A 24,294-nucleotide genomic window follows, 5' to 3' on the forward strand; every position below is an offset into this window, starting at 1 on the left:
AGACCAGCAGAACAGGCCTTCTCACAGGACTTGTTCACACAGCAGAAGGGACTTGGCCAAAGCACAGGTGCTCTCTGCATCTTCCGGTGAATCTCCCACCTGGCTCTATGTGTTGCTTGTAAGGTTTACAGAATAAAGCATAGAAGACCAGGAGGGCAACCTTGACAGGATTCACCTTCAGAGATGCTGAGGTACTGAGACCTGCCGTTCCAGCTCCCTGACTGATCCTGCCCCAAACTGATGCTGTTTCCAGAGAATTGCATCTACAACGGTTTCAGGAAGGAATGCCTTTTAGACTGGTCCAGTCAGGACTTTAATTAAACCCTAAACTTTCTCAACACACAGAGATTGGACAACAAATCCAGCTACAGTTAACTTTCGTAAGATTAACCAATTTTTAATGTTCTTGGACCCTAAAAAGGAATTTTTTGCAATTATCAGAAGACCATCATCTCAGGCCCTTAAGCTGGGGGTAAATGGTTCTGGTCATTTTATGAGTTATAGATATGCTGTCATTTTAGAGGATGATTGAAAGTGGAGAAAATGAAACAGGGAGCCTGGCCTCAGGCAATTCTCTCTTCCCTTTCCTCTCCCACATACTTCCTTCTTTCCTAAAGGGAAGGGGGTGGAGAAGAAAAAATAAGGACACAGAAATATTGTAAGAAATTAGATAATTGGGGTAGATTATTAAACCTACACTTAAACCGAAAAATATTTTATACCCATAATCGTACATTGGTAGAGACCTTTAAACTTTGATGAAATATTATATTTTGTTACATTGGTATTTTGTGTATTAATACAGGTGTAAAGTTTACATTAAATCTTTTTTTTCATGTTTATTAACTTGGGTATTTCTTATTTACATTTCGATTGTTATTCCATTTCCCGGTTTCTGGGCCAACATCCCCCTAACTCCTTCAACTCCCCATTTGTATGGGTGTTCCCCTCCCCACCCTCCCCCCATTACTGCCCTCCGTCCAACAATCACGTTCACTAGGGGTTCAGTCTTAGCAGGACCAAGCGCTTCCCCTTCCACTGGTGCTCTTACTGGGCTATTCATTGCTACCTATGAGGTTGGAGTCCAGGGTCAGTCCATGTATAGTCTTTGGGTAGTGGCTAAGTCCCTGGAAGCTCTGCTTGGTTGGCATTGTTGTACATATGGGGTCTCAAGCCCCTTCAAGCTCTTTCACTCCTTTCTAACATTCCTTCAACGGAGATCCCATTCTCAGTTCAGTGGTTTAATGATGGCATTTGCCTCTGTATTTGCTGTATTCTGGCTGTGTCTCTCAGGAGAGATCTACATCTGGTTCCTGTTGGCCTGCACTGCTTTGCTTCATCCATCTTATCTAGTTTGCTGGCTATCTATGTATGGGCCACATGTGGGGCAGGCTCTGAATGGGTGTTCCTTCTGCCTCTTTTCTAAACTTTGTCTCCCTATTCTCTCCCAAGGGTATTCTTGTTCCCCTTTTAAAGAAGGAGTGAAGCATTCACATTTTGATCATCCTTCTTGAGTTCCCTGTATTCTATGCATCTAGGGTAATTCAAGCATTTGGGCTAATAGCCACTTATCAATGAGTGCATACCATGTGTGTTTTTCTGTGATTGGGTTACCTCACTCAGGATGATATTTTCCAGTTCCAACCATTTGCCTACGAATTTCATAAAGTCATTGTTTTTGATAGCTGAGTAATATTCCATTGTGTAGATGTACCACGTTTTCTGTATCCATTCCTCTGTTGACGGGCATCTGTGTTCTTTACTGCTTCTGGCTATTATAAATAAGGCTGCTATGAACATAGTGGAGCATGAGTCTTTGTTTTATGTTGGGGCATCTTTCGGGTATATGCCCAGGAGAGGTATAGCTGGGTCCTCAGCTAGTTCAATGTCCAATTTTCTGAGGAACCTCCAGACTGATTTCCAGAATGGTTGTACCAGTCTGCAATCCCACCAACAGTGGAGGAGTGTTCCTCTTTCTCCGCATCCTCGCCAGCATCTGCTGTCACCTGAGTTTTTGATCTTAGCCATTCTCACTGGTGTGAGGTGAAATCTCAGGGTTGTTTTGATTTGCCTCTCCCTTATGACTAAAGATGTGGAACATTTCTTTAGGTGTTTCTCATCCAGTCGGCATCCCGCAGCTGTGAATTCTTTGTTTAGCTCTGAACCCCATTTTTAATAGGGTTATTTGTCTCCCTACAGTCTAGCTTCTTGAGTTCTTTGTATATTTTGGATATAATCCCTCTATCAGTTGTAGGATTGGTAAAGATCTTTTCCCAATCTGTTGGTTGCTGTTTTGTCCTAAGAACGGTGTCCTTTGCCTTACAGAAGCTTTGCAGTCTTATGAGATCCCATTTGTCGATTCTTGATCTTAGAGCATAAGCCATTGGTGTTTTGTTCAGGAAATTTTTTCCAGTGCCCATGTGTTCGAGATGCTTCCCTAGTTTTTCTTCTATTAGTTTGAGTGTATCTGGTTTGATGTGGAGGTCCTTATTCCACTTGGACTTAAGCTGTGTACAGGGTGATAAGCATGGATCCATCTGCATTCTTCTACATGCTGACCTCCAGTTGAACCAGCACCATTTGCTGAAAATGCTATCATTTTTCCATTGGATGGTTTTGGCTCCTTTGTCAAAAATCAAGTGACCATCAGTGTGTGGGTTCATTTCTGGGTCTTCAATTCTGTTCCATTGGTCTATCTGTCTGTCTCTGTACCAATACCATGCAGTTTTTATCACTATTGCTCTGTAATACTGCTTGAGTTCAGGGATAGTGATTCCCCCAGAAGTCCTTTTATTGTTGAGGATAGTTTTAGCTATCCTGGGTTTTTAGTTATTCCAGATGAATTTGCAAATTGTTCTGTCTAACTCTATGAAGAATTGGAATGGTATTTTGATGGGGATTGCATTGAATCTGTAGATCGCTTTTGGTAAAATGGCCATTTTTACTATATTAATTCTGCCAATCCATGAGCATGGGAGATCTTTCCACCTGCTAAGATCTTCTTCAATTTCTTTCTTCAGAAGCTAGAAGTTCTTATCATACAGATATTTCACTTGCTTGGTTAAAGTCACACCGAGGTATTTTATATTATTTGGGACTATAATGAAGGGTGTCATTTCCCTGATTTCTTTCTCGGCTTGTTTCTCTTTTGTGTCGAGGAAGGCTACTGATTTATTTGAGTTAATTTCTATACCTAGCCACTTTGCTGAAGGTGATTATCACATTTAGTAGTTCTCCGGTGGATCTTTTGGGATCACTTAAATATACTATCATATCATCTGCAAAGAGTGATATTTGACTTCTTTTTCAATCTGTATCCCTTTGATCTCCTTTTGTTGTCTGATTGCTCTGGATAGAACTTCAAGAACTTCATTGAGTAAGACGGTAGAGAGTGGGCAGCCTTGTCTAGTCCCTGATTTTAGTGGGATTGCTTCAAGTTTCTCTCCATTTAGTTTAATGTTGGCTACTGGTTTGCTGTATATGGCTTTTACTATGTTTAGGTATGGGCCTTGAATTCCTGTTCTTTCCAGGACTTTTATCATGAAGGGGTGTTGAATTTTGTCAAATGCTTTCTCAGCATCTAATGAAATGATCATGTGGTTTTATCTTCAGTTTGTTTATATAGTGGATTACGCTGATGGTTTTCCGTATATTAAACCATCCTGCATGCCTGGGATGAAGCCTACTTGAACATGATAGATGATTGTTTTGATGTGCTTTTGGATTTGATTTGCCAGAATTTTATTGAGTATTTTTGCATCGATATTCATAAGGGAAATTGGTCTGAAGTTCTCTTTCTTTGTTGGGTCTTTGTGTGGTTTAGGTATAAGAAACTGTGGCTTCATAGAAGGAATTCGGTAGCGCTCCATTGTTCAATTTTGTGGAATAGTTTGGATAGTTATTGGTATGACGTCTTCTATGAAGGTCTGATAGAATTCTGCACTGAACCCGTCTCGACCTGGGCTCTTGTTGCTTGGGAGACCTTTAATGACTGCTTCTATTTCGTTAGGAGTTATGCGGTTGTTTAAATGGTTTATCTATTCCTGATTTAACTTCGGTACCTGGTATCGGTCTAGGAAATTCATGTCCTGCAGATGTTCAAATTTTGTTGAATGTAGGCTTCTGTAGTAGGATATGAAGATTTTTTGAATTTCCTGTTTCCCTAGTTATGTCTCCCTTTTCATTTCTCATTTTGTTAATTTGGACACACTCTCTGTGTTCTCTCACTAGTCTGGCTAAGGGTTTATCTATATTGTTGATTTTCTCAAAGAAGCAATTTTTGGTTCTCTTGATTTTTTGTATAGTCCTTTTTGTTTCTACTTGGCTGATTTCGGCTCTGAGTTTGATTATTTCCTGCCTTCTACTCCTCCTGGTTGTATTTGCTTCTTTTTGTTCTAGAGCTTTTAGGTGTGCTGTCAAGCTGCTGATATGTGCTCTCTCCTGTTTCTTTCTGCAGGCACTCAGAGCTATGAGTTTTCCTCTTAGCACAGCTTTCATTGTGTCCCATAAGTTTGGGTATGTTGTACCTTCATTTCCATTAAATTCTAAGAAGTCTTTAATTTCTTTCTTTATTTCTCCCTTGACCAGGTTTTCATAGAGTAGAGCATTGTTCATTTCTATGTATATGTGGGCGTTCTTCCCTTATTTAGCCTGTGGTCGTCAGATAGGACACATGGGATTATTCCTAACTTTCTGTATCTATTGAGGCCTGTTTTATCACCAATTATATGGTCAATTTTGGAGAAAGTACCATGAGGTGCTGAGAAGAATGTATATCCTTTTGTTTTAGGATAGAATGTTCTATAAATATGTTAAGTCCATTTGGTTCATGACTTCTCTTAGTCTGTCTATGTCACTCTTTAATTTCTGTTTCCATGATCTGTCCATTGATGAAAGTGTGGTGTTGAAATCTCCTACTCTTATTGCGTGAGATGCAATGTGTGCTTTGAGCTTTAGCAAGGTTTCTTTTCTGTATATAGGTGCCCTTTTATTTGGAGCACAGATATTTAGGATTGAGAGTTCATGTTGGTGGATTTTTCCTTTGATGAATATGAAGTGTCCTTCCTTATCTTTTTTGATGACTTTTGGTTGAAAATCTATTTTATTCGATATTAGAATGGCTACTCCAGCTTGCTTCTTCTGACCATTTGCTTGGAAAGTTGTTTTCCAGCCTTTCACTCTGAGATAGTGTCTGTCTTTGTCTCTGAGGTGTGTTTCCTGTAGGCAGCAGAATGCAGAGTCCTCATTGTGTATCCAGTTTGTTAATCTATGTCTTTTTATTGGGGATTTGAGTCCATTGATGTTGAGAGATATTAAGGAATAGTGATTGTTGCTTCATGTTATATTCGTGTTTGGATGTGAGATTATGTTTGTGTGCTTTTCTTCTCTTTGTTTTGTTGCCAAGATGATTAGTTTCTTGCTTTTTCTAGGGTGTAGCTTGCCTTTTTACGTTGGGCTTTACAATTTTATATCCTTTGTAGGGTTGGAGTTGTAGAATGATATTGTGTAAATTTGGTTTTGTCATGGAATATCTTGTTTTCTCCATCTATGTTAATTGAGAGTTTTGTTGGATACAGTAACCTGGGCTGGCATTTGTGTTCTCTTAGGGTCTGTATGACATCTGTCCAGGATCTTCTGGAAACACTGGTGAGAAGTCTGGTGTGATTCTGATAGGTCTGCCTTCATATGTTACTTGACCTTTTTCCCTTTTGCTTTTAATATTTTTTCTTTGTTTTGTGTATTTGGTGTTTTGACTATAGTGTGACAGGAGGAGTTTCTTTTCTGGTTCAATCTATTTGGAGTTCTGTAGGCTTCTTGTATGGTTATTAGCATCTCTTTCTTTAGGTTAGGGAAGTGTTCTTCTATGATTTTGTAGAAGATATTTACTGGTCCTTTGAGCTGGCAGTCTTCACTCTCCTCTATACCTATTATTCTTACGTTTGATCTTCTCAATGAGTCCTGGATTTCCTGCATGTTTTGGACCAGTTCCTTTTTCCGTTTTATATTATCTTTGACACTTGTGTCGATGATTTCTATGGAATCTTCTGCTTCTGAGATTCTCTCTTCTGTCTCTCACATTCTGTTGGTGCTGCTTGTATCTATGGCTCCTTGTTTCTTCCTTTGGTTTTCTATATCCAGGGTTGTCTCCCTTTGTGCTTTCTTTATTGCTTCTATTTCCATTTCTAATTCCTTCACCTGTTTTTGTTTTCCTGGAATTCTTACAGGGATTTTTGTGATTCCTCTCTATAGGCTTCTACTTGTTTTTTTATGTTTTCCTGCGTTTCTCCAAGGGAGTTCTTTATGTCTTTCTTGAAGTCCTCCATCATCATGATCAAATGTGATTTAAAATCAAGATCTTGCTTTTCTGGTGTGTTTGGATATTCTGTGTTTGATTTGGTGGGAGAATTGGGCTCCGATGATGCCATGTAGTCTTGGTTTCTGTTGCTTGGGTTCCTGTGCTTGCATCTCGCCATCAGGTTGTCTCTGGTGTTACCTTGTTCTGCTATTTCTGACATTGGCTAGACCATCCTGTTTTTTTCAGCCAGTTGTGGGAATAGAGTGTTCTTCTTTCAGGCCTTTAGTCCTTCCTGTCTACTGGTCTTTAGCTGGTCCTGTAGGAGTGTGGCCAGAGTCCACAAGGCAGGTCGCTTAGAGTAGAAAAGTTGGTCTTACCTCTGGTCCTTTGTCTGAAGTTGTTCCTGGGGGGCTGCTTTTAAGCTCTCCATGAGGGCAGCAACCAGGAGGGCCTGTGCCGCCTTTTCCCAGGGCCCGCGTGTACCGGGGGTACTAGATTTTGTTAGCAGTTTCCTCTGGAGTCAGAAATATGGGCAGAGTGTAGTCCCTTCTGGCTGCCCAGGCGTGTGTGCCTCTCAGAATGTTTAGCTCTCACTCCCATGGGATTTGGGTGCAGGGAGGATTTGACTGGGTCCCTTCAGGTCTGGGCATTTTCTGGACCGCAGAGGACCTGCTGCTTGAATGTCCCCAAATTAAATATTTTTAAATTGATATAAAATTTAAGATTAATTTGTTACAAAATAATAAATGTATGTTTAACTCTTAGATGGTCATTATGTCTATACAACTCATTTAAATATGCAAGGTGTAGTCCCAGCTTTTTTAACAGCTGTTATTCCAAACTGTTTAGGATGATTAAATAATGCATGTTAATGTCCAAACACTTAAACTCATAGTCTTTTTAGACATTAGTCTAGGTTATCACAGGAATATGCAGCCTGCATAGAACAGAGAAAAGGTACCTGGAGACAGGTGACATTTGCTTGGTCACATATGCTCAGAGTAGATGATCTTCAGAAATCTCGGAGACTCATGGAACATGGCATTGAAACACAATTTATGAATTTAAGATCATTTTGACACTGAGACATGTCAACTTTCAACAGTACCCCATTGCACTTCAAAGCAGAGGATGAGCATCAATAGCCTCCATATAGAGTCGCTTCAACTGTGGTAGGCCAGCCACTGGGCAAAGAAAAGGCCCATGCTCCACCTACAGACAAATCTGTCTACAGAGGAGAAGAGGGCTCAGGGAAGTCAACTGCCAACCTCTGCCAAGACAGGGTAAGTCCTTCATAATTCCTGCTTCACAAGATGTCTATCAAATATTATGGGCCAGAAGACTGAAGATAGATGCTCCAACGTTACAGAGACTACTGGGCACTATCCAGACTGTCAGCTGTCTCTGCCATTTCTATAATTTTTGGAAGCTGTGTCCCAATGCCCCCTGCATGCTGAAGTAATATTTATTCCTTCTCAAGTCTCTGATAGGGTTGAAGACTAAATAATAATACTCTTAATACAAACTTAAGATATTTAGGATTTGAGAAGGTGTTCTAGGAATAAGGAGATAGTTTTAAGGATGGTAATACAAATTAGGATAGAAATTGAGTTAAATATAAAACTTAAAACATGCCAAATAGGATAGATATTAGAATATTTTCTGAAGTTACCAAATACTATGTACTAAACATTATGAATGTAAATCTTATGTAACAGTTTCCATAATTGTCTCTTCATTGTTGTAAGTGTAATCAATTTGTATTTGATGGACAAAAAGCCTCTTCTTGGACTAAAAAAGAGAATTGTAAAGAGAATTTCTTGTATATTGTTTGGATGCATCACCCTGTCAATTAAAAAGCCTATGGCCTAGAGCTTAGGCAGAAAAGGGGAGGTGGGACATCTGGAGGCAGAAAGAATTCTGGGATACAGCAGGTGTAGGAAGATCCACCCAGGAAGATGTGAGGAGACAGATAACCAGCCATGTGGCTGAATATAAGTTAAAATAATTGGGTTATCTAAGTTATGATCTGCTCATAGAAGAGCCTAAGTATATGGTCAAAGGTAAGATAACAAGGGTGTCTGTAAAGGCCACAAACAATCATACTATTAAATATTTTCCTATAGCTGTAATAAATGTAATTCTACATATAAATTATACACATATAGTTTTCATGACTTCTTTCCACCTCGGCAGATGATGGTCCCTAAGACCAACTAACAAAAACCTTACTTTCTTAGACATAAAAGCTCTCTTTTAAGATGTTGCTGAGAAATATCTAATAGACATCCAACATGTACAGCTTATTGCTGTTGTCCTCCACCCCTCACCCCCCATCGTCTAGAGGTAGAGAATAAGTTTCTGTTGCTGAAGGAAACAAGGCTCAGAGACCCCCTGAGCTGGAACTGACCTGAATGCCCTCTCCATGTAATGGCTAGTTTTGTCAACTTACAGTCTAAGACAAGTGGTTCTCAACCTGTGGGCTGTGACTCTTCAGGTTGTTGAATGATTCTTTCAATGAGGTTTACTAAGACCATCAGAAAATACAGATATTTATATTGTGATTCATAACAGTAGCAAAATTATAGTTATAAGGTAGTAACAAAATTAATTTTATGGTTGGGAGGGTCACCACAACACGAAGAACTGTATTAAAGGGTGGCAGCATTAAGAAGGTTGAGAACCACTGGCCTAGAGTCATACAGAGTGCAGTCTCTGTTGAAGGGTTACCTACATCAATTGGCCTGTGGGACCACTGTCTGGATTCCTAATAAAGTGAGAAGACATAGACCATTGTGGGTGGCAACATTCCCTGCACACGTTGTCCTGAACTCCAAGTTAGGGGAGAGCTAGAGCGAGAGGCTGGCAGCATGGGTGCAGCCATTTCTCTCCGTTATCGACTAGGAGTGTGGTGTGATCAGCTGTTTGAAAATCTGGCCTTTAGTTCCTCACAATGATGGTCTTTAATCAAGAAGTACAATACAAAAATAACCTCCTTTGTCTCGTAAATTGATTTTGCCAGGTATTATGTCACAGCTACAGAAATGAAAGTAGAACATGCCCCAAACAGGGAGAATCACATGGTTATGCCAATAGACTCAAAAGATGTCAATGGCACAAACACTGAGCAGTTTAGAAACCGGATTCTTCACTTTGACAAAGGACAACGCTGACAGATGACAGAGTTTTCTTAGGTAAACAAATCATTAAAAAAAAAAAAAGAGCTCCTTCGGCATCACACTGGAACTCTTAGTTATTGAACTAGAGACAAGAAAACCAAATAGAAAGTGCATAGTTTGAAAAGGAGGAAAGTTTTCTCTCTTGCAGACAAGAATACTTCCAGACAGAAACTCTGTTAGAATCAGCAAGAAAACGTCTTGTAGGGATAAGTGGCCAACAAACAAACAGACGCAGAGTTGAGAGGTTTTAAGATTAATATATAAAAAGCAGTGAGTTCCTTCTATGAACATATGAAATAAATGGAAAACCAATCCTGTTAGCTCCAAATTAAGTATTCAAATAAAAATCTAAACACACACAAGATCTATTTGAGGAAAAAACACTGTGTCTGAAGGAATCAAAGAAGAAATGGAAAACTGGTTCACGATCACATAGATAAAAAGGTTCAACATTGTAAGGACAGCAGCTCTTATCTACTTGCTATGTGGACGCGGGGCAAAACAACCCAGTATTGTGGTGGTTTGAATAATACTGGTCCCATAGCCTCATCTATGTCAATGCTTAGTCCTCAGTTGGTGAAACAGTTTGGGAAGGATTAGGAGGTGTGGCTTTGTTAGAGAAGTATATCATTTGAGGAGGGCTTTGAGATTTCAAAAGGCCACCCCATTCCCATTGTGCTGCAGCCCTATCCCCTCTATGTCTTGTTCATAGGTCAGTAAGTTATCAACTACCAATTCACTGCTGTTTGCCTGCCTGACGCCATGTTCCCCTCCTTAATGATCATGGACTCACTCCCTCTCTGAAATCAAGGGCCACCAAATTAAACGCCTTGTTTTCTAAGGTGCTTTGGTCATTGTGTCTCTTCACAGCAACAGAAAAATAAGAGAGAAGTTGGTAGCAGAAGTGGTGTATGGCTGCCGCAACCGTGACCTTGCTGGGATGTTTTGTTTTTTTGATTTTTGAGGAATGTGGAAGACTGTGGGGTAGGAAAGTGATGGCATGCTGTAAAGATGGCTTAATGGGCAGTCCTATACAGGCTTGAAAGGACTGAGAACAGTGTGGACTGTGAAGGCGCAGCTCCACAGGAAGACAACATTAGCAACCCGTGTACAGGAAGTCTAATCCAGCAACATGGCTGCTCTCTCTGGCAAGGGATCGCATCCAAAGGCCTTCTAGGTCTATGGGATCCAGCTGGAATGACACACTTTTAATGCTTCTGGATGGAATATAGGCACACACTTAGTGCACACATTTAATCCCAAACAATGAAGGTAAAGTGAGTTTGTAGAAGGAAGCAGTCATGTTGGAAAGCCGTATCTAATTTGAGAAAAGACAAAGTGACGATGTCACATGGAATGTTGAGACCTAAGTGAAATGTTAAAACCTAGGTAACACTTACCTGGCTAGCCTTTCATGATAAAAACAAAAAACTTTCTCATGTGTTTCTGTTATTACTAGGAAATTTTCTAATGGCAAGATCGATTACATATTCTATTCTGTTCAGTGCCCTTGGAAACAACCATGATACAAGTCAGTAGAACTATTTTGTTTGTTACACACGATAAGCTTGGACATGAACCAACCACCCACCAGCACTTCCTGCACCTGTGTATAAGCTTTCATGGTATAAGCTGCCCCTGGGATGGACATCAACATAAGAGAAACACCTGCACCAACATAAGAGACAATTTGATATGAGACTCCCATTTTGAGTAGTGGTCAAGTAAAGTTTAAGTTCCCAAGACCTCCCTGCGAACTCACATTCTACTTGGCAGGAAGACACATGTATGTGGGTAATTGAATCTTGGTTGGCAAGTTAAGACACGAATGCTAGACAAGTCCCATCCTGGTAGACAACTTAGGACATGAATACTAGACAAGGCAAGTCCCCTGCCACTGTTGAATTCCCCAGGCAACGGGAACAGGATAAATGTACAAAAGAGAAATGTTCCTAAGGAAATCCCCTATCCCTAAATCCTGATTGGTGGGATAACTTGACACATGTGTTTGTAGATTTGAGGCTTATAAAAGGGATCATGGTCCAGCTTCTGAATTAGACAATGACCCTGATGGACTAGTCCTGGGGCTTATGCTTAATAAACTATCCCTGTCTGACTGAGACTGGTGTCCGTGTAGTTCTGTGGCACTTACTAGACCCCAATAGAAAAGAGTTTGAGTCTGAACAATTGAGTTGAATCAATTGAGTTGAATCAGCCAGAGTTCAGAGAGATCATAAAAAAGTGAGCTTATCCAGCATTAAGCCTCTGAGACATAAATTACATCTGGTGAACAAACATTAGCTTTACAAACCAGGCTAGAGACAGACAATTCTTGTCATAGTATCGGGAGAAAGGTTGCTTTCTGTCTCGGCTGAAGCTAAATTGAAGGGTTTTGGACTAGAGCTTTCATAGAGTTTAATAATGATTTTGTTGTGTGGTTCTTAGTGATTACCGTTAGCAGATCTTCAGTGAAAAAAAGAACAAGTGGGGCAAAAAGAAATATAAAATGTATACTTTGAGGAAGAAAAGAGCACAGGAAGTTTGATGTTGTAGCCTTGGTGCTGAAAAGGATAAAAAGAAATGGATGAAAGGGAGTGATGCCCTCAGGATGAGACCTTTTACCCAAACTAATTCTGCAACTTATGAAAAGAGCTAAAGAATTCTCTGTTCCCGGGGCTCAAAAAGACTGACCACCAGCAAGAGAGCATGCAGAAGCTGGACCTAGGATCCCTACACATTTGTAACAGATGTGGGGTGTGGTCTTCATGTGGGTCCACTAACAATTGACACGGGGGCTGTCACAGATTCTATTGCCTACAGTTGGATCCCTTTCCCCTAGGTGGACCATCTAATTGGACCTCAGTGGGCGAGCATGTGTCTAGTCCTTCTGGAACTAGATGTCCTGAGGTGGGATGGTACCCAGGGAGGGCCTAACCCTTCTCTGAGGAGCAGGAGAGGGATTACTATAGAGAAAGAGGGATTTGTGAGGGCATGACTGGGAACATGAGAGAAAGGGGGGCTGTGATCAGAATGCAAAGTGAACAAACAAAATATTGAGGGGAAAAAGCAAATTACCAGTTATTAAAGAGCATCAGGAAACCAAAGTTTATACAAGTGAGATTCAAGGACAGTCCTGGTTCTATCCCAAGGAGGCAGAAGAACATGGCCTCATTGGCTGTGTAATTCTTCCTTTAAAACCATGAAGGATACATGAGTAACGGGGCTGTGGAATCACCCTCTGAGGTTAAAGAAAGGTGTTGTGGACGGGCCTGCCTGTCCTAGGACAACCTCACATGGAGGCACCGAGAGGCCATTGCATGAAGCTATGAGGCCTATGACTGGGTTGTATTGGGGACCACAAGAGTTAAAGGCCAGAATTAAGGAATACTTGCCCCTGGACGGCTGTGCGCAGGGTATGGAATCGACACAAGGGGGATAATATCATTGCAGTAAAAAAGCTGGAAGGCGTGGGAGAGTTGAAGAGCCCTGTGCCGTCACACATGGACATGCAGTTTGGCATCTGCTAGATTGGCTTCAGTCCCACCTTGATCTCATATTTCCTCACTGTGCCCTCTTTCTTCGGTTTCAGAATGGAAACACGTACTCTGCACCACTGTATGTCGAAACATCCAAGACAGACCAAAGCATGACTCCTCCTCCTCCTCCTCCTCTTCCTCCTCCTCCTCCTCTTTCCCTTCCTCCCTCTCTTCCTCTTCCTCCTCCTCTTTCCCTTCCTCCCTCTCTTCCTCTTCCTCCTCCTCTTCCTCTTCCTCCTCCTCTTCCTCTTCCTCCTCCTCCCCTTCCCCTTCCTCTTCCTCCTCCTCTTCCTCTTCCTCCTCCTCAATCTCTTCCTCTTCCTCTTCCTTCTCCTCCTCTTCCTCCCCCTCCTCCTCCTCCTCCTCCTCCACCTCCTCCTCCTCCTCGATGTGAGTGGAAAACACAACTAGTGACCTCACGAAGCACATCTCCTCCAGCTTTGCCTTGTCCCATGGCAAGCCCCCCAGGCCTTGAGCACTCAAACATGTCTCCTTCAACCTCTTCCTGGTACAAGGCGGCTGCCAGGACCTGGTGTCATTCTAAGTGGTCACAGGATGAGACCCTGCAAGAGGATCTCCATTTCAGCTTCCAAGAGGCCTCATTGTGGACAGACCCTGGATACAGGCAGCTAGAGGCTGGAGAACCCCCGTTCATCAAGCCTGATGTGCAGAAGATACTGGAGGTGCAGACTAGCAAGAGGGTAGAACTGAAGCTCTGGAAAGAGCAAGGAAGGGAGAGCTTTGACCACGCCTTGAGCTGTGTGGGTGATATGCTGCAGTCCTGGAGCAGCGAGCAGGCCATCACCTGCAAGTCAGAGCAGCTCTCAGGTCTCCATCAGCTCTTTTCCCCCAGGGTCTTCTGGAACAAGTCTCAGAAGGACTGCACGCAGCTTTACTGAGGCCTCCCCTTTCTTCACAGTGAGTCCCTTATGGCTACTGTCAGCATGGTGGGCTCACCACTCGACTCCCCTGCCATCTTTTTCAATGAACTCTCTCCTTACAACTTAAGACAAGCTGAGAGGAATGCAGCTCCACTGCTCCTCTCTCCAAAGCCCTTGCTTCAACACTTGGTCCCTTCCAATCCTCTGACTACAAACATGCCATGCCCCCTTTCTCCACCAGGGTCTGAAGTCAAAACCCTGGCCCCTGACCCAACCTCCCTCCCAAGCCTACAACCCGATCCACCTCCAACTAGGGATTCCAGGGCTTCCTGCCGCATAAATTCAAAATCCCAACTTATTTTCCCAGTTGCTGTTCAACACCTAGATCAGCACCTTTTGAAGAAGAACCAAGAAAGTAGGAGCGATTTACCTAGTGTAGTGAAAATGTCACAAGAAGTCTCTCATCAACTCATTTCCACCAGTTTAGCTTCCCAGGGACAAGACTCTGTTCTCCACTTCCTGAAGGATTTCACTGACCCCCAGCTCAAAGAGCACCTAGAGCAACACTTAAAAACCAGGTTCTGGAAACATGAGGACCAAAAGATCCAGCTATCTACTTATCTCATGAAGTCTGAGGACAAACTCCCAGGGATGGGTCATGCAGAAGATAATCGAGGGACTTCATGTTCCTCAGCACTGGCAGGAAAAAGCAGCCCGCATGCACAGAGGGTCTCAGCAAAAGGTCCAGAGATACTCCAGACAGGGAAGGACCCATGCTGCGATCTGACAAACGGTCCGGGAAGACCTCTGAGAGATACTGATGGGATCACAGAGGGATCTCTGGGCACAGTTCTAGACTCGATCGCTGTGACAGAGGTGGAGAACTCTGTGAGACAGCCAAGAAGCAACTCAGCAGGTCCCCAGCCAGGAGGACCAGGAGAGCAGCAGCTACAAGACACACTGAGGAACCACTTCAGTGAGCACAGCCATGACAATGACAGTATGGTGCCTGTGGGCACTTGCCCTGGAATTCCGGGGGACCACATGGTGGTCTGTCGTGAAAACTCAGAGACCCATTTGGACAACTCAGAAATTGAAAAACCAGAAACAAATATCAAAACGGAGAAGCAGAAGTCGTTGAATGATGGGTCCACCTTCAAGGATACTTCTCCTGGGCTTCCCTTGCTAGATCCTGACGTCCAGCAGGTGCTGGAAACTCATCTTTCAAGACACCTGGTGAGGCACAGATGGATCTTGCCCCTCAGAGGCCTCAGGGCCCTACAACTCTTCAAGGTGAACAAGGCTGTAGCTTTGTCACTTCCACAACCCCCAAGTCCCTCTCAGACATCTTTGAAATCTAGGGATGACTCTGTTACAAAAATTGCTGCTGTCCTGGGAGACCCTTTTCAGAAAGGTTCAGAAGGAAATCTGAAAAGAAAAACAGTTTTCCAGAGTCAAACCCCTCCCTCTGCCCTCAACCTTGAATTTCCAAGTGGAACTCGTCCTAGTGACAAATTATGCCCCTCTGAGTCCCCTTCAAATGTCCAGAAGAGCAGAGTGGCTTCCTTGTACAGGACACGCAGCCTTGTAGTCAGAGACCGGCACAGCGACACAGTTCTAGGACCTCGGAATGACAACCCAGTGCCAGGTCCAAACCTACTCAAGAGTGACCATGCCTCACAGGAGAGTGAGGGTGCAGATTTAGACCTCTCCCATGGGCTGTCAGTTCAGGGGACCATTGTGGACGCCTGGCCAACAACTAGCAGAGATAAAAGGGAGCTGGAGGAGGAAGGGTCCTGTGACTGGGCACTCAATGCAGAAGCCAGGGAAATGTCACCCACTCAGAGTAAAGAACATCTGAAAGGTATAGAATCCCTGAAAGTCAATGAAAAACAGTCACCTTCCAGAGCCATTTCCAAGGAGCCTGAAGATTCTGTTACTGCTGTCTTCCTGCAGGACTGTAGCCCTGGCATGATCTTTCAAGACTGTGGCCCAGAGGTCCTGCTGGAGGCAGATCTCCTAGCCTCTCAGGCCTCACAGTCAGGCTTCAGGACTAGGTCCACTACCAGCAAAACATCCTCCAGGGACATGTACCCTTACTTTTCAAGAGGAGGGAATGTGCCCAAGAATATTAAATCTGAAGAACCATGGACTAGCCATATCTATGATCTAACTAAATACAAAGAGGGCTTTAGGGGCCCCAGGCAAGATAGACACCTTTCACAGACGAGACCTGCCCAAGCCTGCTGGTCAGATACTCGTGAAAACAATTCCTCCCCTCTTCCAGAAAAAACATTTGGGGACAGGATAAAAAGTTTTATGACACACATTATGTCAAGTAAAAGTAAAGTGCAGGAGAACTCCCTGCAAAAACACAAGGCCTCATCAGTCACTTCCCTAAGTCAAGGCTCAGTCATCAGCAGGGTGTTTCTGCCCCAACAGGTAGCTGAGGCTCAAGACTTCACGATCTCGGTCAGGCCTATTCTACAGGAGAAAGTGGGGGTTGGCCATTCCAGGACAGCCTCAAAGAAAAGTTTGCACAAAGAACCACCCCAGGCTCCTATGGGCAGGCATGTCTGCCTCCACAGGACTGCCACTGCAGAAAGACACGAAACACAAGGAAACACTCCCAAGGTACACAGCCAACCTTCCACAGACAAATGGATGGACTACACCAGCCAGGCCCAATTGCTCAGAGAGTCTGTGATCAGAACTCATGCCTGTCAGCACAGGTTACAGCCACCATGTTTCCCAGGCACCCCTGTCTACTCTCCTTGGCACTGCCTGTGCAGAAGTGAGCTGTCTAGAAAAGCAGAAGCTTTTCTACACCTATCTGGATAGGAAATTTCCCCATGAAAAACTAGTCTTTTCAAAAAAAAAAAAAAAAGAAAGAAGAAAACAAAACCATGGTGTCCGAGTGCTAATTGACTGCTTCCCAAGGTAGGCATTAGTTCCTCTTGTGCATCATTACTCTGGAGGTTGTGTCTGCAGGGCTTGACCACAGGGAACATCTCCATCTTCTTCTGGAGAAGACAGCTCTCCACAGGGTCGGTTCAGTGACATTTGAATGACTTCATGCATTAATTGAGCCTACGGAGGGAGGTAGAAAATAAAATGTTCGGGGCGCAGGCAGGGGTCATGCAGCAGGAGGATGACCTGAAAGGTTCCGTGCATGTAGGTTCAGCCCCTGTGCTTCCAGTACAGACTATGGACTCTCAGGGACCCGTCCGCTGGCGCTCCACCGCAAGCTGGAGGAGCCCTTTATCTTTCCAGTGTCTGGATGCCAACCCAGAAAGCAGTCCCAGAAGATTGTCTAACAGCACATCTGATCATCCGCATGTTCTGGCTTCCTGAATTCTAGACACTGAGATGGGGGAAAAGCCAAGCTAGATATTCTCTGTGTCATTCACAGCCCGGAGGACTCCGGACACACACACACACACACACACACACACACACACACACACACACACACACACACACACTAACACACACACACACACACTGTGCCAGCATTAGTCCCAAGGAAAGGACACCTGAGAAGGGTGCTGGGGATGCACTGTGACCTCACAGCTCGCCATGCTAGGCCCCCAGCCTTTGTCTTTCCAGGAGACCAGCAGAAGAGGCCTTCTCACACGACTTGCCCACACAGCAGAAGGGACATTGCCAAAGCACAGGTGCTCTCTGGACCTCTGCGCAGGCAAAGAATTGTCTCTGTTAGGACCCCCTCAGCTACTTGCCCAGGTTTCCTTACCTCAGTCTTTGTAAACACATGGGGGTAACTGAATAGGAGGATAGCCAATCTCCAGTGAGCCCTGCTCTGGTCCCTGAAGAGAGCAACCAGGGGACAGCTCCCATGGAAGCGTTTATTCCCTGATAGAAAACCCTGTTCCCTGTGGTGCCACCAACGTACAGGACTCAGCCGCGGGCCCAGTGCCAACACATGTTCCCGAGGTCCTTGGGTGAGACCCAGCAGCTCCTATGGGTGGATATGGGACCAACAGTCCACTTCTGAGCCAGCAGTGTATCACTGGCAGCAGCCTCAGCATGTCTCAGAGGCCACAGTGAAGCCAGGGCCCTGAGGAAGGCACTATATGGTACCTCAGGAGCTCAGGAGTCACATTTGGGTAAAGCAAATTCTCAGAGTGGGTCCCAGGGTTCTTGAGTGGAGGAGGAACTTATCCAAGCAGGCCCAGTTGCAATGCTGGCATATGTGCCTCTGATACTTCCTCCCTTAGCCAACCTAGAATCTGCCATCACAGGTAGAGGCTGATGATGCTGGATCAGATGATGGAGCGATCCACTGAGGAAACAGTGTCATATCCAGCTGCCCGAGATCCAATGAAACGCTGGGATGTGATTATAAGGGTTTGCCCAGTTCCTCTAATAAACCAGTGTACTTTTGGCACTTGCCCAAGTCCCAGAATCTGTGCTCTTGACTATGAGCCTTTGTATGCCTGCCTGCAAGGTTCTTGATTGGGGTTACAAGCAATACCTGAGGGTACAAGTGCTAGAGACAGTGGTGTTAAGAGACCACACAACCAGCAGAACACATTCTGCCCAGCTTATCCCCGTCAACCATAATGGACCATAATGTGGGCCTGGAGAACCTCACAGAGACCTCCACAGTAATGTTCACTGATAACACTCCCAAAGAGGTCACTACACGGGCTCTGACACAATCTACACTGGGAAATACCCCAGAATTCCTGACAGTTCTCGACAACCACATGGGTCATGATAGAACTGGAACGTCTACCGAGACACCTCCATGGAGAACACCACAGAGATTGCTACAGAATCCTTGGCAGGAAGAGACCCAAAATTTCCCCCAACACAGAACTCATAGAGAATCACACAATCCTCTTCAGAGCCAACACTGTATCAGTGGCAGCAGCCTCAGGGTGTCCCAGAGGCCAGAGGGAAGCCAGGACCTTGAGGAAGGCACTATGTGGTACCTCAGGAGCTCAGGAGTTACATTTGGGTACAGGAAATTCTCAGACTGGGTCCCAGGGTTCTTGAGGGGAATGACAGACATTCCAAGACGACTTTCATGACCCTGAGAGATTGACATCCTAGAGTTCCGGAGATCTTCCCCCATACACACACACACACACACACACACACACACACACACACACACACACACACACACACACAAGCACACACTCCCTCACAGATATCACCAGACATGCGGAAAATAGTATGAGACAGTAGTGACTTAAGATCTTTACAAGTCCTCTTAGAAATCCACTGACACTCATCACGTTCCTCCTGGGGAGACCTGTCGATTTAATCCACATATGGATCCTCAGAAGTCTACCCAGGCCCCCACAGTCATGCATGCAAAACCCCACAGACAGAGCACTGTGGAGCCCTCACAGAGAGACACCACCTACAGACTTTCAGAGACTCAGACAAACCCACCTCAAAGTTCCGCACTGAAGACCTGAAGAGGGGCTGCTGGCGGCAGATATCCTAGCCTCTCAAGCCTCACAGTCTAGCGTCAAGTCTACGTCCACTAACAGCAAAATACCCTCCAAGGACATGTACCCTTACTATTCAAGAGGAGGCAATGTGCCCAAGAATATTAAATATGAAGAATAATGGACTAGTCATATCCTTGATCTACCTGACAACAAAGAATGCTAGAGGGGCCCCAGGCAAGACAGACACCTTTTACGGAGGAGACCTGCCCAAGCTTACAAGTCAGATACTCAAGAAAGAAATTCCTCCACTCTTGCAGAGAAGACATTTGGGGACAGGATAAAAGGATTGATGACAAACTATGTCAGGTAAAAGTAAAGTGCAGGAGAACTCCCTGCAAAAACTCAAGGCCTCATCAGTCAAGGCTCAGTCATGAGCAGGGTTTTTCTGCCTCACACGTAGCTGAGGCTCAGGACTTAATGATCTCGGTCAGGCCTATTCTACAGGAGAAAGTCGGGGTTGGCCATGCCAGGACAGCCTCAAAGAAAAGTTTGCACAAAGACCCACCCCAGGCTCCTATGGGTAGGCATGTCTGCCTCTACAGGACTGCCACTGCAGAAAGACACAAAACACAAGGAAACACTCCCAAGGTACACAGCCAACCTTCCACAGACAAATGGGCAGACTAAAACAGCCAGGGCCATCTCTCCAGAGAGGCTGTGACCAAAGCCAATGTCTGTCACCACAGGGTATACCCACCAGATGTACCAGGCACCCCTGTCCACTCTCTCTGGCACTGTCTCTGCAATAGTGAACTATCTAGGAAAGCAAAAGCTTTTCTACACCTATCCTGACAGGAAATTTACCACATGAAAAATTAAACTTTTTTTTTCCTAACAATTCATGGTTTCTGAAAACTCTGTTTTCCAAGGTAGGCATTACTTCTTCGTACACATTTTCTCTCAGGTTATAACTACAGTGTTAGACAACAGGAAACATGTGCATCTGCTTCTGGAAGACACACACCTCCACAGGGAGGGGACAGTGCCATTTGAAGTCCCCTCATCTCCAGTCCCATCACTGTTGTGTTAATAATCCTGTAATTATGGAAATAACAGGAAGTCTTAAGGATTTAGAGGGGCTGAGAAACCAACCATACAAGGCTCAACCTAAGGGCTACTTCACCACGCCTTTTCATTTGCTCTAATCTGACCTTTGTGTAGGCTGTGTGGATGGGGCTAGAGAGGCACCAGGAGCCCAGTGCCTTTGCAAGTCACAAATTAGGCACCAGGAAGATGGTGGTTTGCCAGGAGCCATCAAGGAGAAGTTAACAGCTAGCAGGTGATCTTCCTGAGATGGTTCTGTCGTGGACTATGAAGTTAATGATGGACTTGCTTCTCTAGGCAAGGCCAAGAAGATTATATTGTAGGAAAGATTCCTGCTATTAATATGGTTTTCCTGCTATGGTTAAATAGATATAACATCCACTCAGTATTAGCCACGCTTTTGAGCAGATGTCTGCAGAAATACAGAGATGTACTGCCTTGTAGTGATGCTGTGTAGACAGACACGCTGTATAGACAGACATGCTGATAGATGATGTCTTAATTCTTGATGATTAAGAATTCCTAAAATCTAATATTAGTAATTATTAAGCGCTTTTGCAACAAGACTGCTATTTAGTCTTCTTGGACAATTGAATCTGCAACATGAGCTCCGCCAGTCAGTGTTCAGGTATCCTGAGGCAATTGCTGCTGAGGTAAGGAGCACGCACCTACAGCTCAGAGCCCGTTCCCGAGAGGCTGTGAAACAATGAGCCAAAGGTCACAAAAGGGAACAATTTACTATAGGTGCAAGGACGGAAGGTTTTAAAATGCTGACTGGGTTGATCTACATGAAACATCACTAATGACTTAGTTACAGAATGATGGATTTTAACTTTCAATGAACCTGCTGACCTTGTGACAGATAACATTGGGCTAGGTAATTACTCCTAATGGATATGCATGTAAACATCCCGCTCTGAACTTACTCAATATATGGATTGAATTTATATGTAAACTTGTGAACTTCTTATGATGTTATCACGTTTTGAGAAACACATATAAGTGCTGAGGACAAAAAGAAGGGATCCCTTTTTCTTACAGAACTCAAGAAGAACTGAGAAGGAAAGGCATAGCAGTGGGAGTGAGAGCATTATGACTGGAGCATCAGAGCAGGCAGAAGGAGCAAGATGAGGAGAAGAAAAGAGCAGAGAGACCTTTTCAGAGATCAGGAGAAAACTTTCTTAGAGAACTTTTTGGAGAGTCTTTAGAATTTTTGAAAGGAGAATTTTTGTAGAAACATGGTGGAGAACTAAGGAACTTAGCAATAAAGGCTAAAATAACTTTTGAACATGTCCATTGTTCTTCCTGTGACTTCAACTAGCATGCTGGCAGCTAGAGCTGAGCAGTTTCTGTAAAGACAGAACAAAGGCTGCATTACTCAATCACCCTGCTTTGCTCTGAGGTGCTAAACGCCAGAGACTACAGTTTCTGGCCTCAGAAGAACTCAAAAGGCAGGTCAGCTACCTCAGCAAAGTGCCTTAGACTTAGAAAGGTAAACATTTTACTATCCAACCGCAACCCTAAATATCTCGCCCCTGCTGAGGCTCTTCCTCCTTGGCTTACAAGAGAGAAAAAGAGAGAAAACAGCCATGAAGGCCCCATGCAGTGGTTGCTTGAAAGCCTTGAGTTCAAAGCAGAAGAATCGAATGACCTTGGAGACGATGCACTGTGATCTCACATCTCGCCATGCTAGGCCCACAGCCATTGTCTTTCCAGGAGACCAGCAGATCAGGCCTTCTCACAGGACTTGTTCACACAGCAGAAGGGACTTGGCCAAAGCACAGGTGCTCTCTGCATCTTCCGGTGAATCTCCCACCTGGCTCTATGTGTTGCTTGTAAGGTTTACAGAATAAAGCATAGAAGACCAGGAGGCCAACCTTGACAGGATTTACCTTCAGAGATGCTGAGGTACTGAGACCTGCCGTTCCAGCTCCCTGACTGATCCTGCCCCAAACTGATGCTGTTTCCAGAGAATTGCATCTACAACAGTTTCAGGAAGGAATGCTAATCCCAGATATCCTTAGTTCATCCAGCCTTTTAGACTGGTCCAGTCAGGACTTTAATTAAACCCTAAACTTTCTCAACACACAGAGATTGGACAACAAATCCAGCTACAGTTAGCTTTCGTAAGATTAACCAATTTTTAATGTTCTTGGACCCTAAAAAGGAATTTTTTGCAATTATCAGAAGACCATCATCTCAGGCCCTTAAGCTGGGGGTAAATGGTTCTGGTCATTTTATGAGTTATAGATATGCTGTCATTTTAGAGGATGATTGAAAGTGGAGAAAATGAAACAGGGAGCCTGGCCTCAGGCAATTCTCTCTTCCCTTTCCTCTCCTACATACTTCCTTCTTTCCTAAAGGGAAGGGGGTGGAGAAGAAAAAATAAGGACACAGAAATATTGTAAGAAATTAGATAATTGGGGTAGATTATTAAACCTACACTTAAACCGAAAAATATTTTATACTTATAATCTTACATTGGTAGAGACCTTTAAACTTTGTTGAAAAATTGTATTTTGTTACATTGGTATTTTGTGTATTAATACAGGTGTAAAGTTTACATTAAATCCTTTTTTTCGTGTTTATTAACTTGGGTATTTCTTATTTACATTTTGATTGTTATTCCCTTTCCCGGTTTCTGGGCCAACATCCCCCTTACCCCTTCAACTCCCCATTTGTATGGATGTTCCTCTCCCCACACTCCCCCCCATTACCTCCCTTCCCCCAACAATCACGTTCACTGGGGGTTCAGTCTTGGCAGGACAAGGGCTTCCCCTTCCACTGGTGCTCTTACTGGGCTATTCATTGCTACCTATGAGGTCGGAGTCCAGGGTCAGTCCATGTATAGTCTTTGGGTTGTGGCTAAGTCCCTGGAAGCTCTGCTTGGTTGGCATTGTTGTACATATGGGGTCTCGAGCCCCTTCAAGCTCCTTCACTCCTTTCTAACATTCCTTCAACGGGGATCCCATTCTCAGTTCAGTGGTTTAATGATGGCATTTGCCTATGTATTTGCTGTATTCTTCCTGTGTCTCTCAGGAGAAATCTACATCTGGTTCCTGTCGGCCTGCACTTCTTTGCTTCATCCATCTGATCGAGTTTGCTGGGTGTATACGTATGGGCCACATGTGGGGCAGGCTCTGAATGGGTGTTCCTTCTGCCTCTTTTCTAAACTTTGTCTCCCTATGCTCTCCCAAGGGTATTCTTGTTCCCCTTTTAAAGGAGTGAAGCATTTGCATTTTGGTCATCCTTCTTGAGTTTCATGTATTCTGTGCATCTAGGGCAATTTGAGCATTTGGGCTAATATCCACTTATCAATGAGTGCATACCATGTGTGTTTTTCTGTGATTGGTTACCTCCCTCAGGATGATATTTTCCAGTTCCACCCAATTGCCTATGAATTTCATAAAGTCATTGTTTTTATAGCTGAGTAATATTCCATTGTGTAGATGTACCACGTTTTCTGTATCCATTCCTCTGTTGACGGGCATCTGTATTCTTTCCTGCTTCTGGCTATTATAAATAAGGCTGCTATGAACATAGTGGAGCATGAGTCTTTGTTTTATGTTGGGGCATCTTTCGGGTATATGCCCAGGAGAGGTATAGCTGGGTCCTCAGCTAGTTCAATGTCCAATTTTCTGAGGAACCTCCAGACTGATTTCCAGAATGGTTTTACCAGTCTGCAATCCCACCAACAGTGGAGGAGTGTTCCTCTTTCTCCGCATCCTCGCGAGCATCTGCTGTCACCTGAGTTTTTGATCTTAGCCATTCTCACTGGTGTGAGGTGAAATCTCAGGGTTGTTTTCATTTGCATTTCCCTTATGACTAAAGATGTTGAACATTTCTTTAGGTGTTTCTCAGCCATTTGGC

At 43.9% G+C, this 24,294-nt stretch overlaps 1 protein-coding gene across 1 annotated transcript; it reads left to right on the top strand.

The window, feature by feature from the left end:
• The first annotated feature begins 13,495 nt into the window (after window positions 1-13,495).
• Spata31l1 (spermatogenesis associated 31 like 1) lies at window positions 13,496-17,208 on the top strand. The gene is given in 3 exon segments (XM_063276984.1): window positions 13,496-13,957; window positions 14,417-16,590; window positions 17,091-17,208. Coding segments are annotated over 3 exon segments (2,754 nt in total).
• Window positions 17,209-24,294: the final 7,086 nt, after the last annotated feature.

The sequence above is a fragment of the Rattus norvegicus genome, chromosome 17, assembly GCF_036323735.1.
Source record: "Rattus norvegicus strain BN/NHsdMcwi chromosome 17, GRCr8, whole genome shotgun sequence".
NCBI classification, from domain to species: Eukaryota; Metazoa; Chordata; class Mammalia; order Rodentia; family Muridae; genus Rattus; species Rattus norvegicus.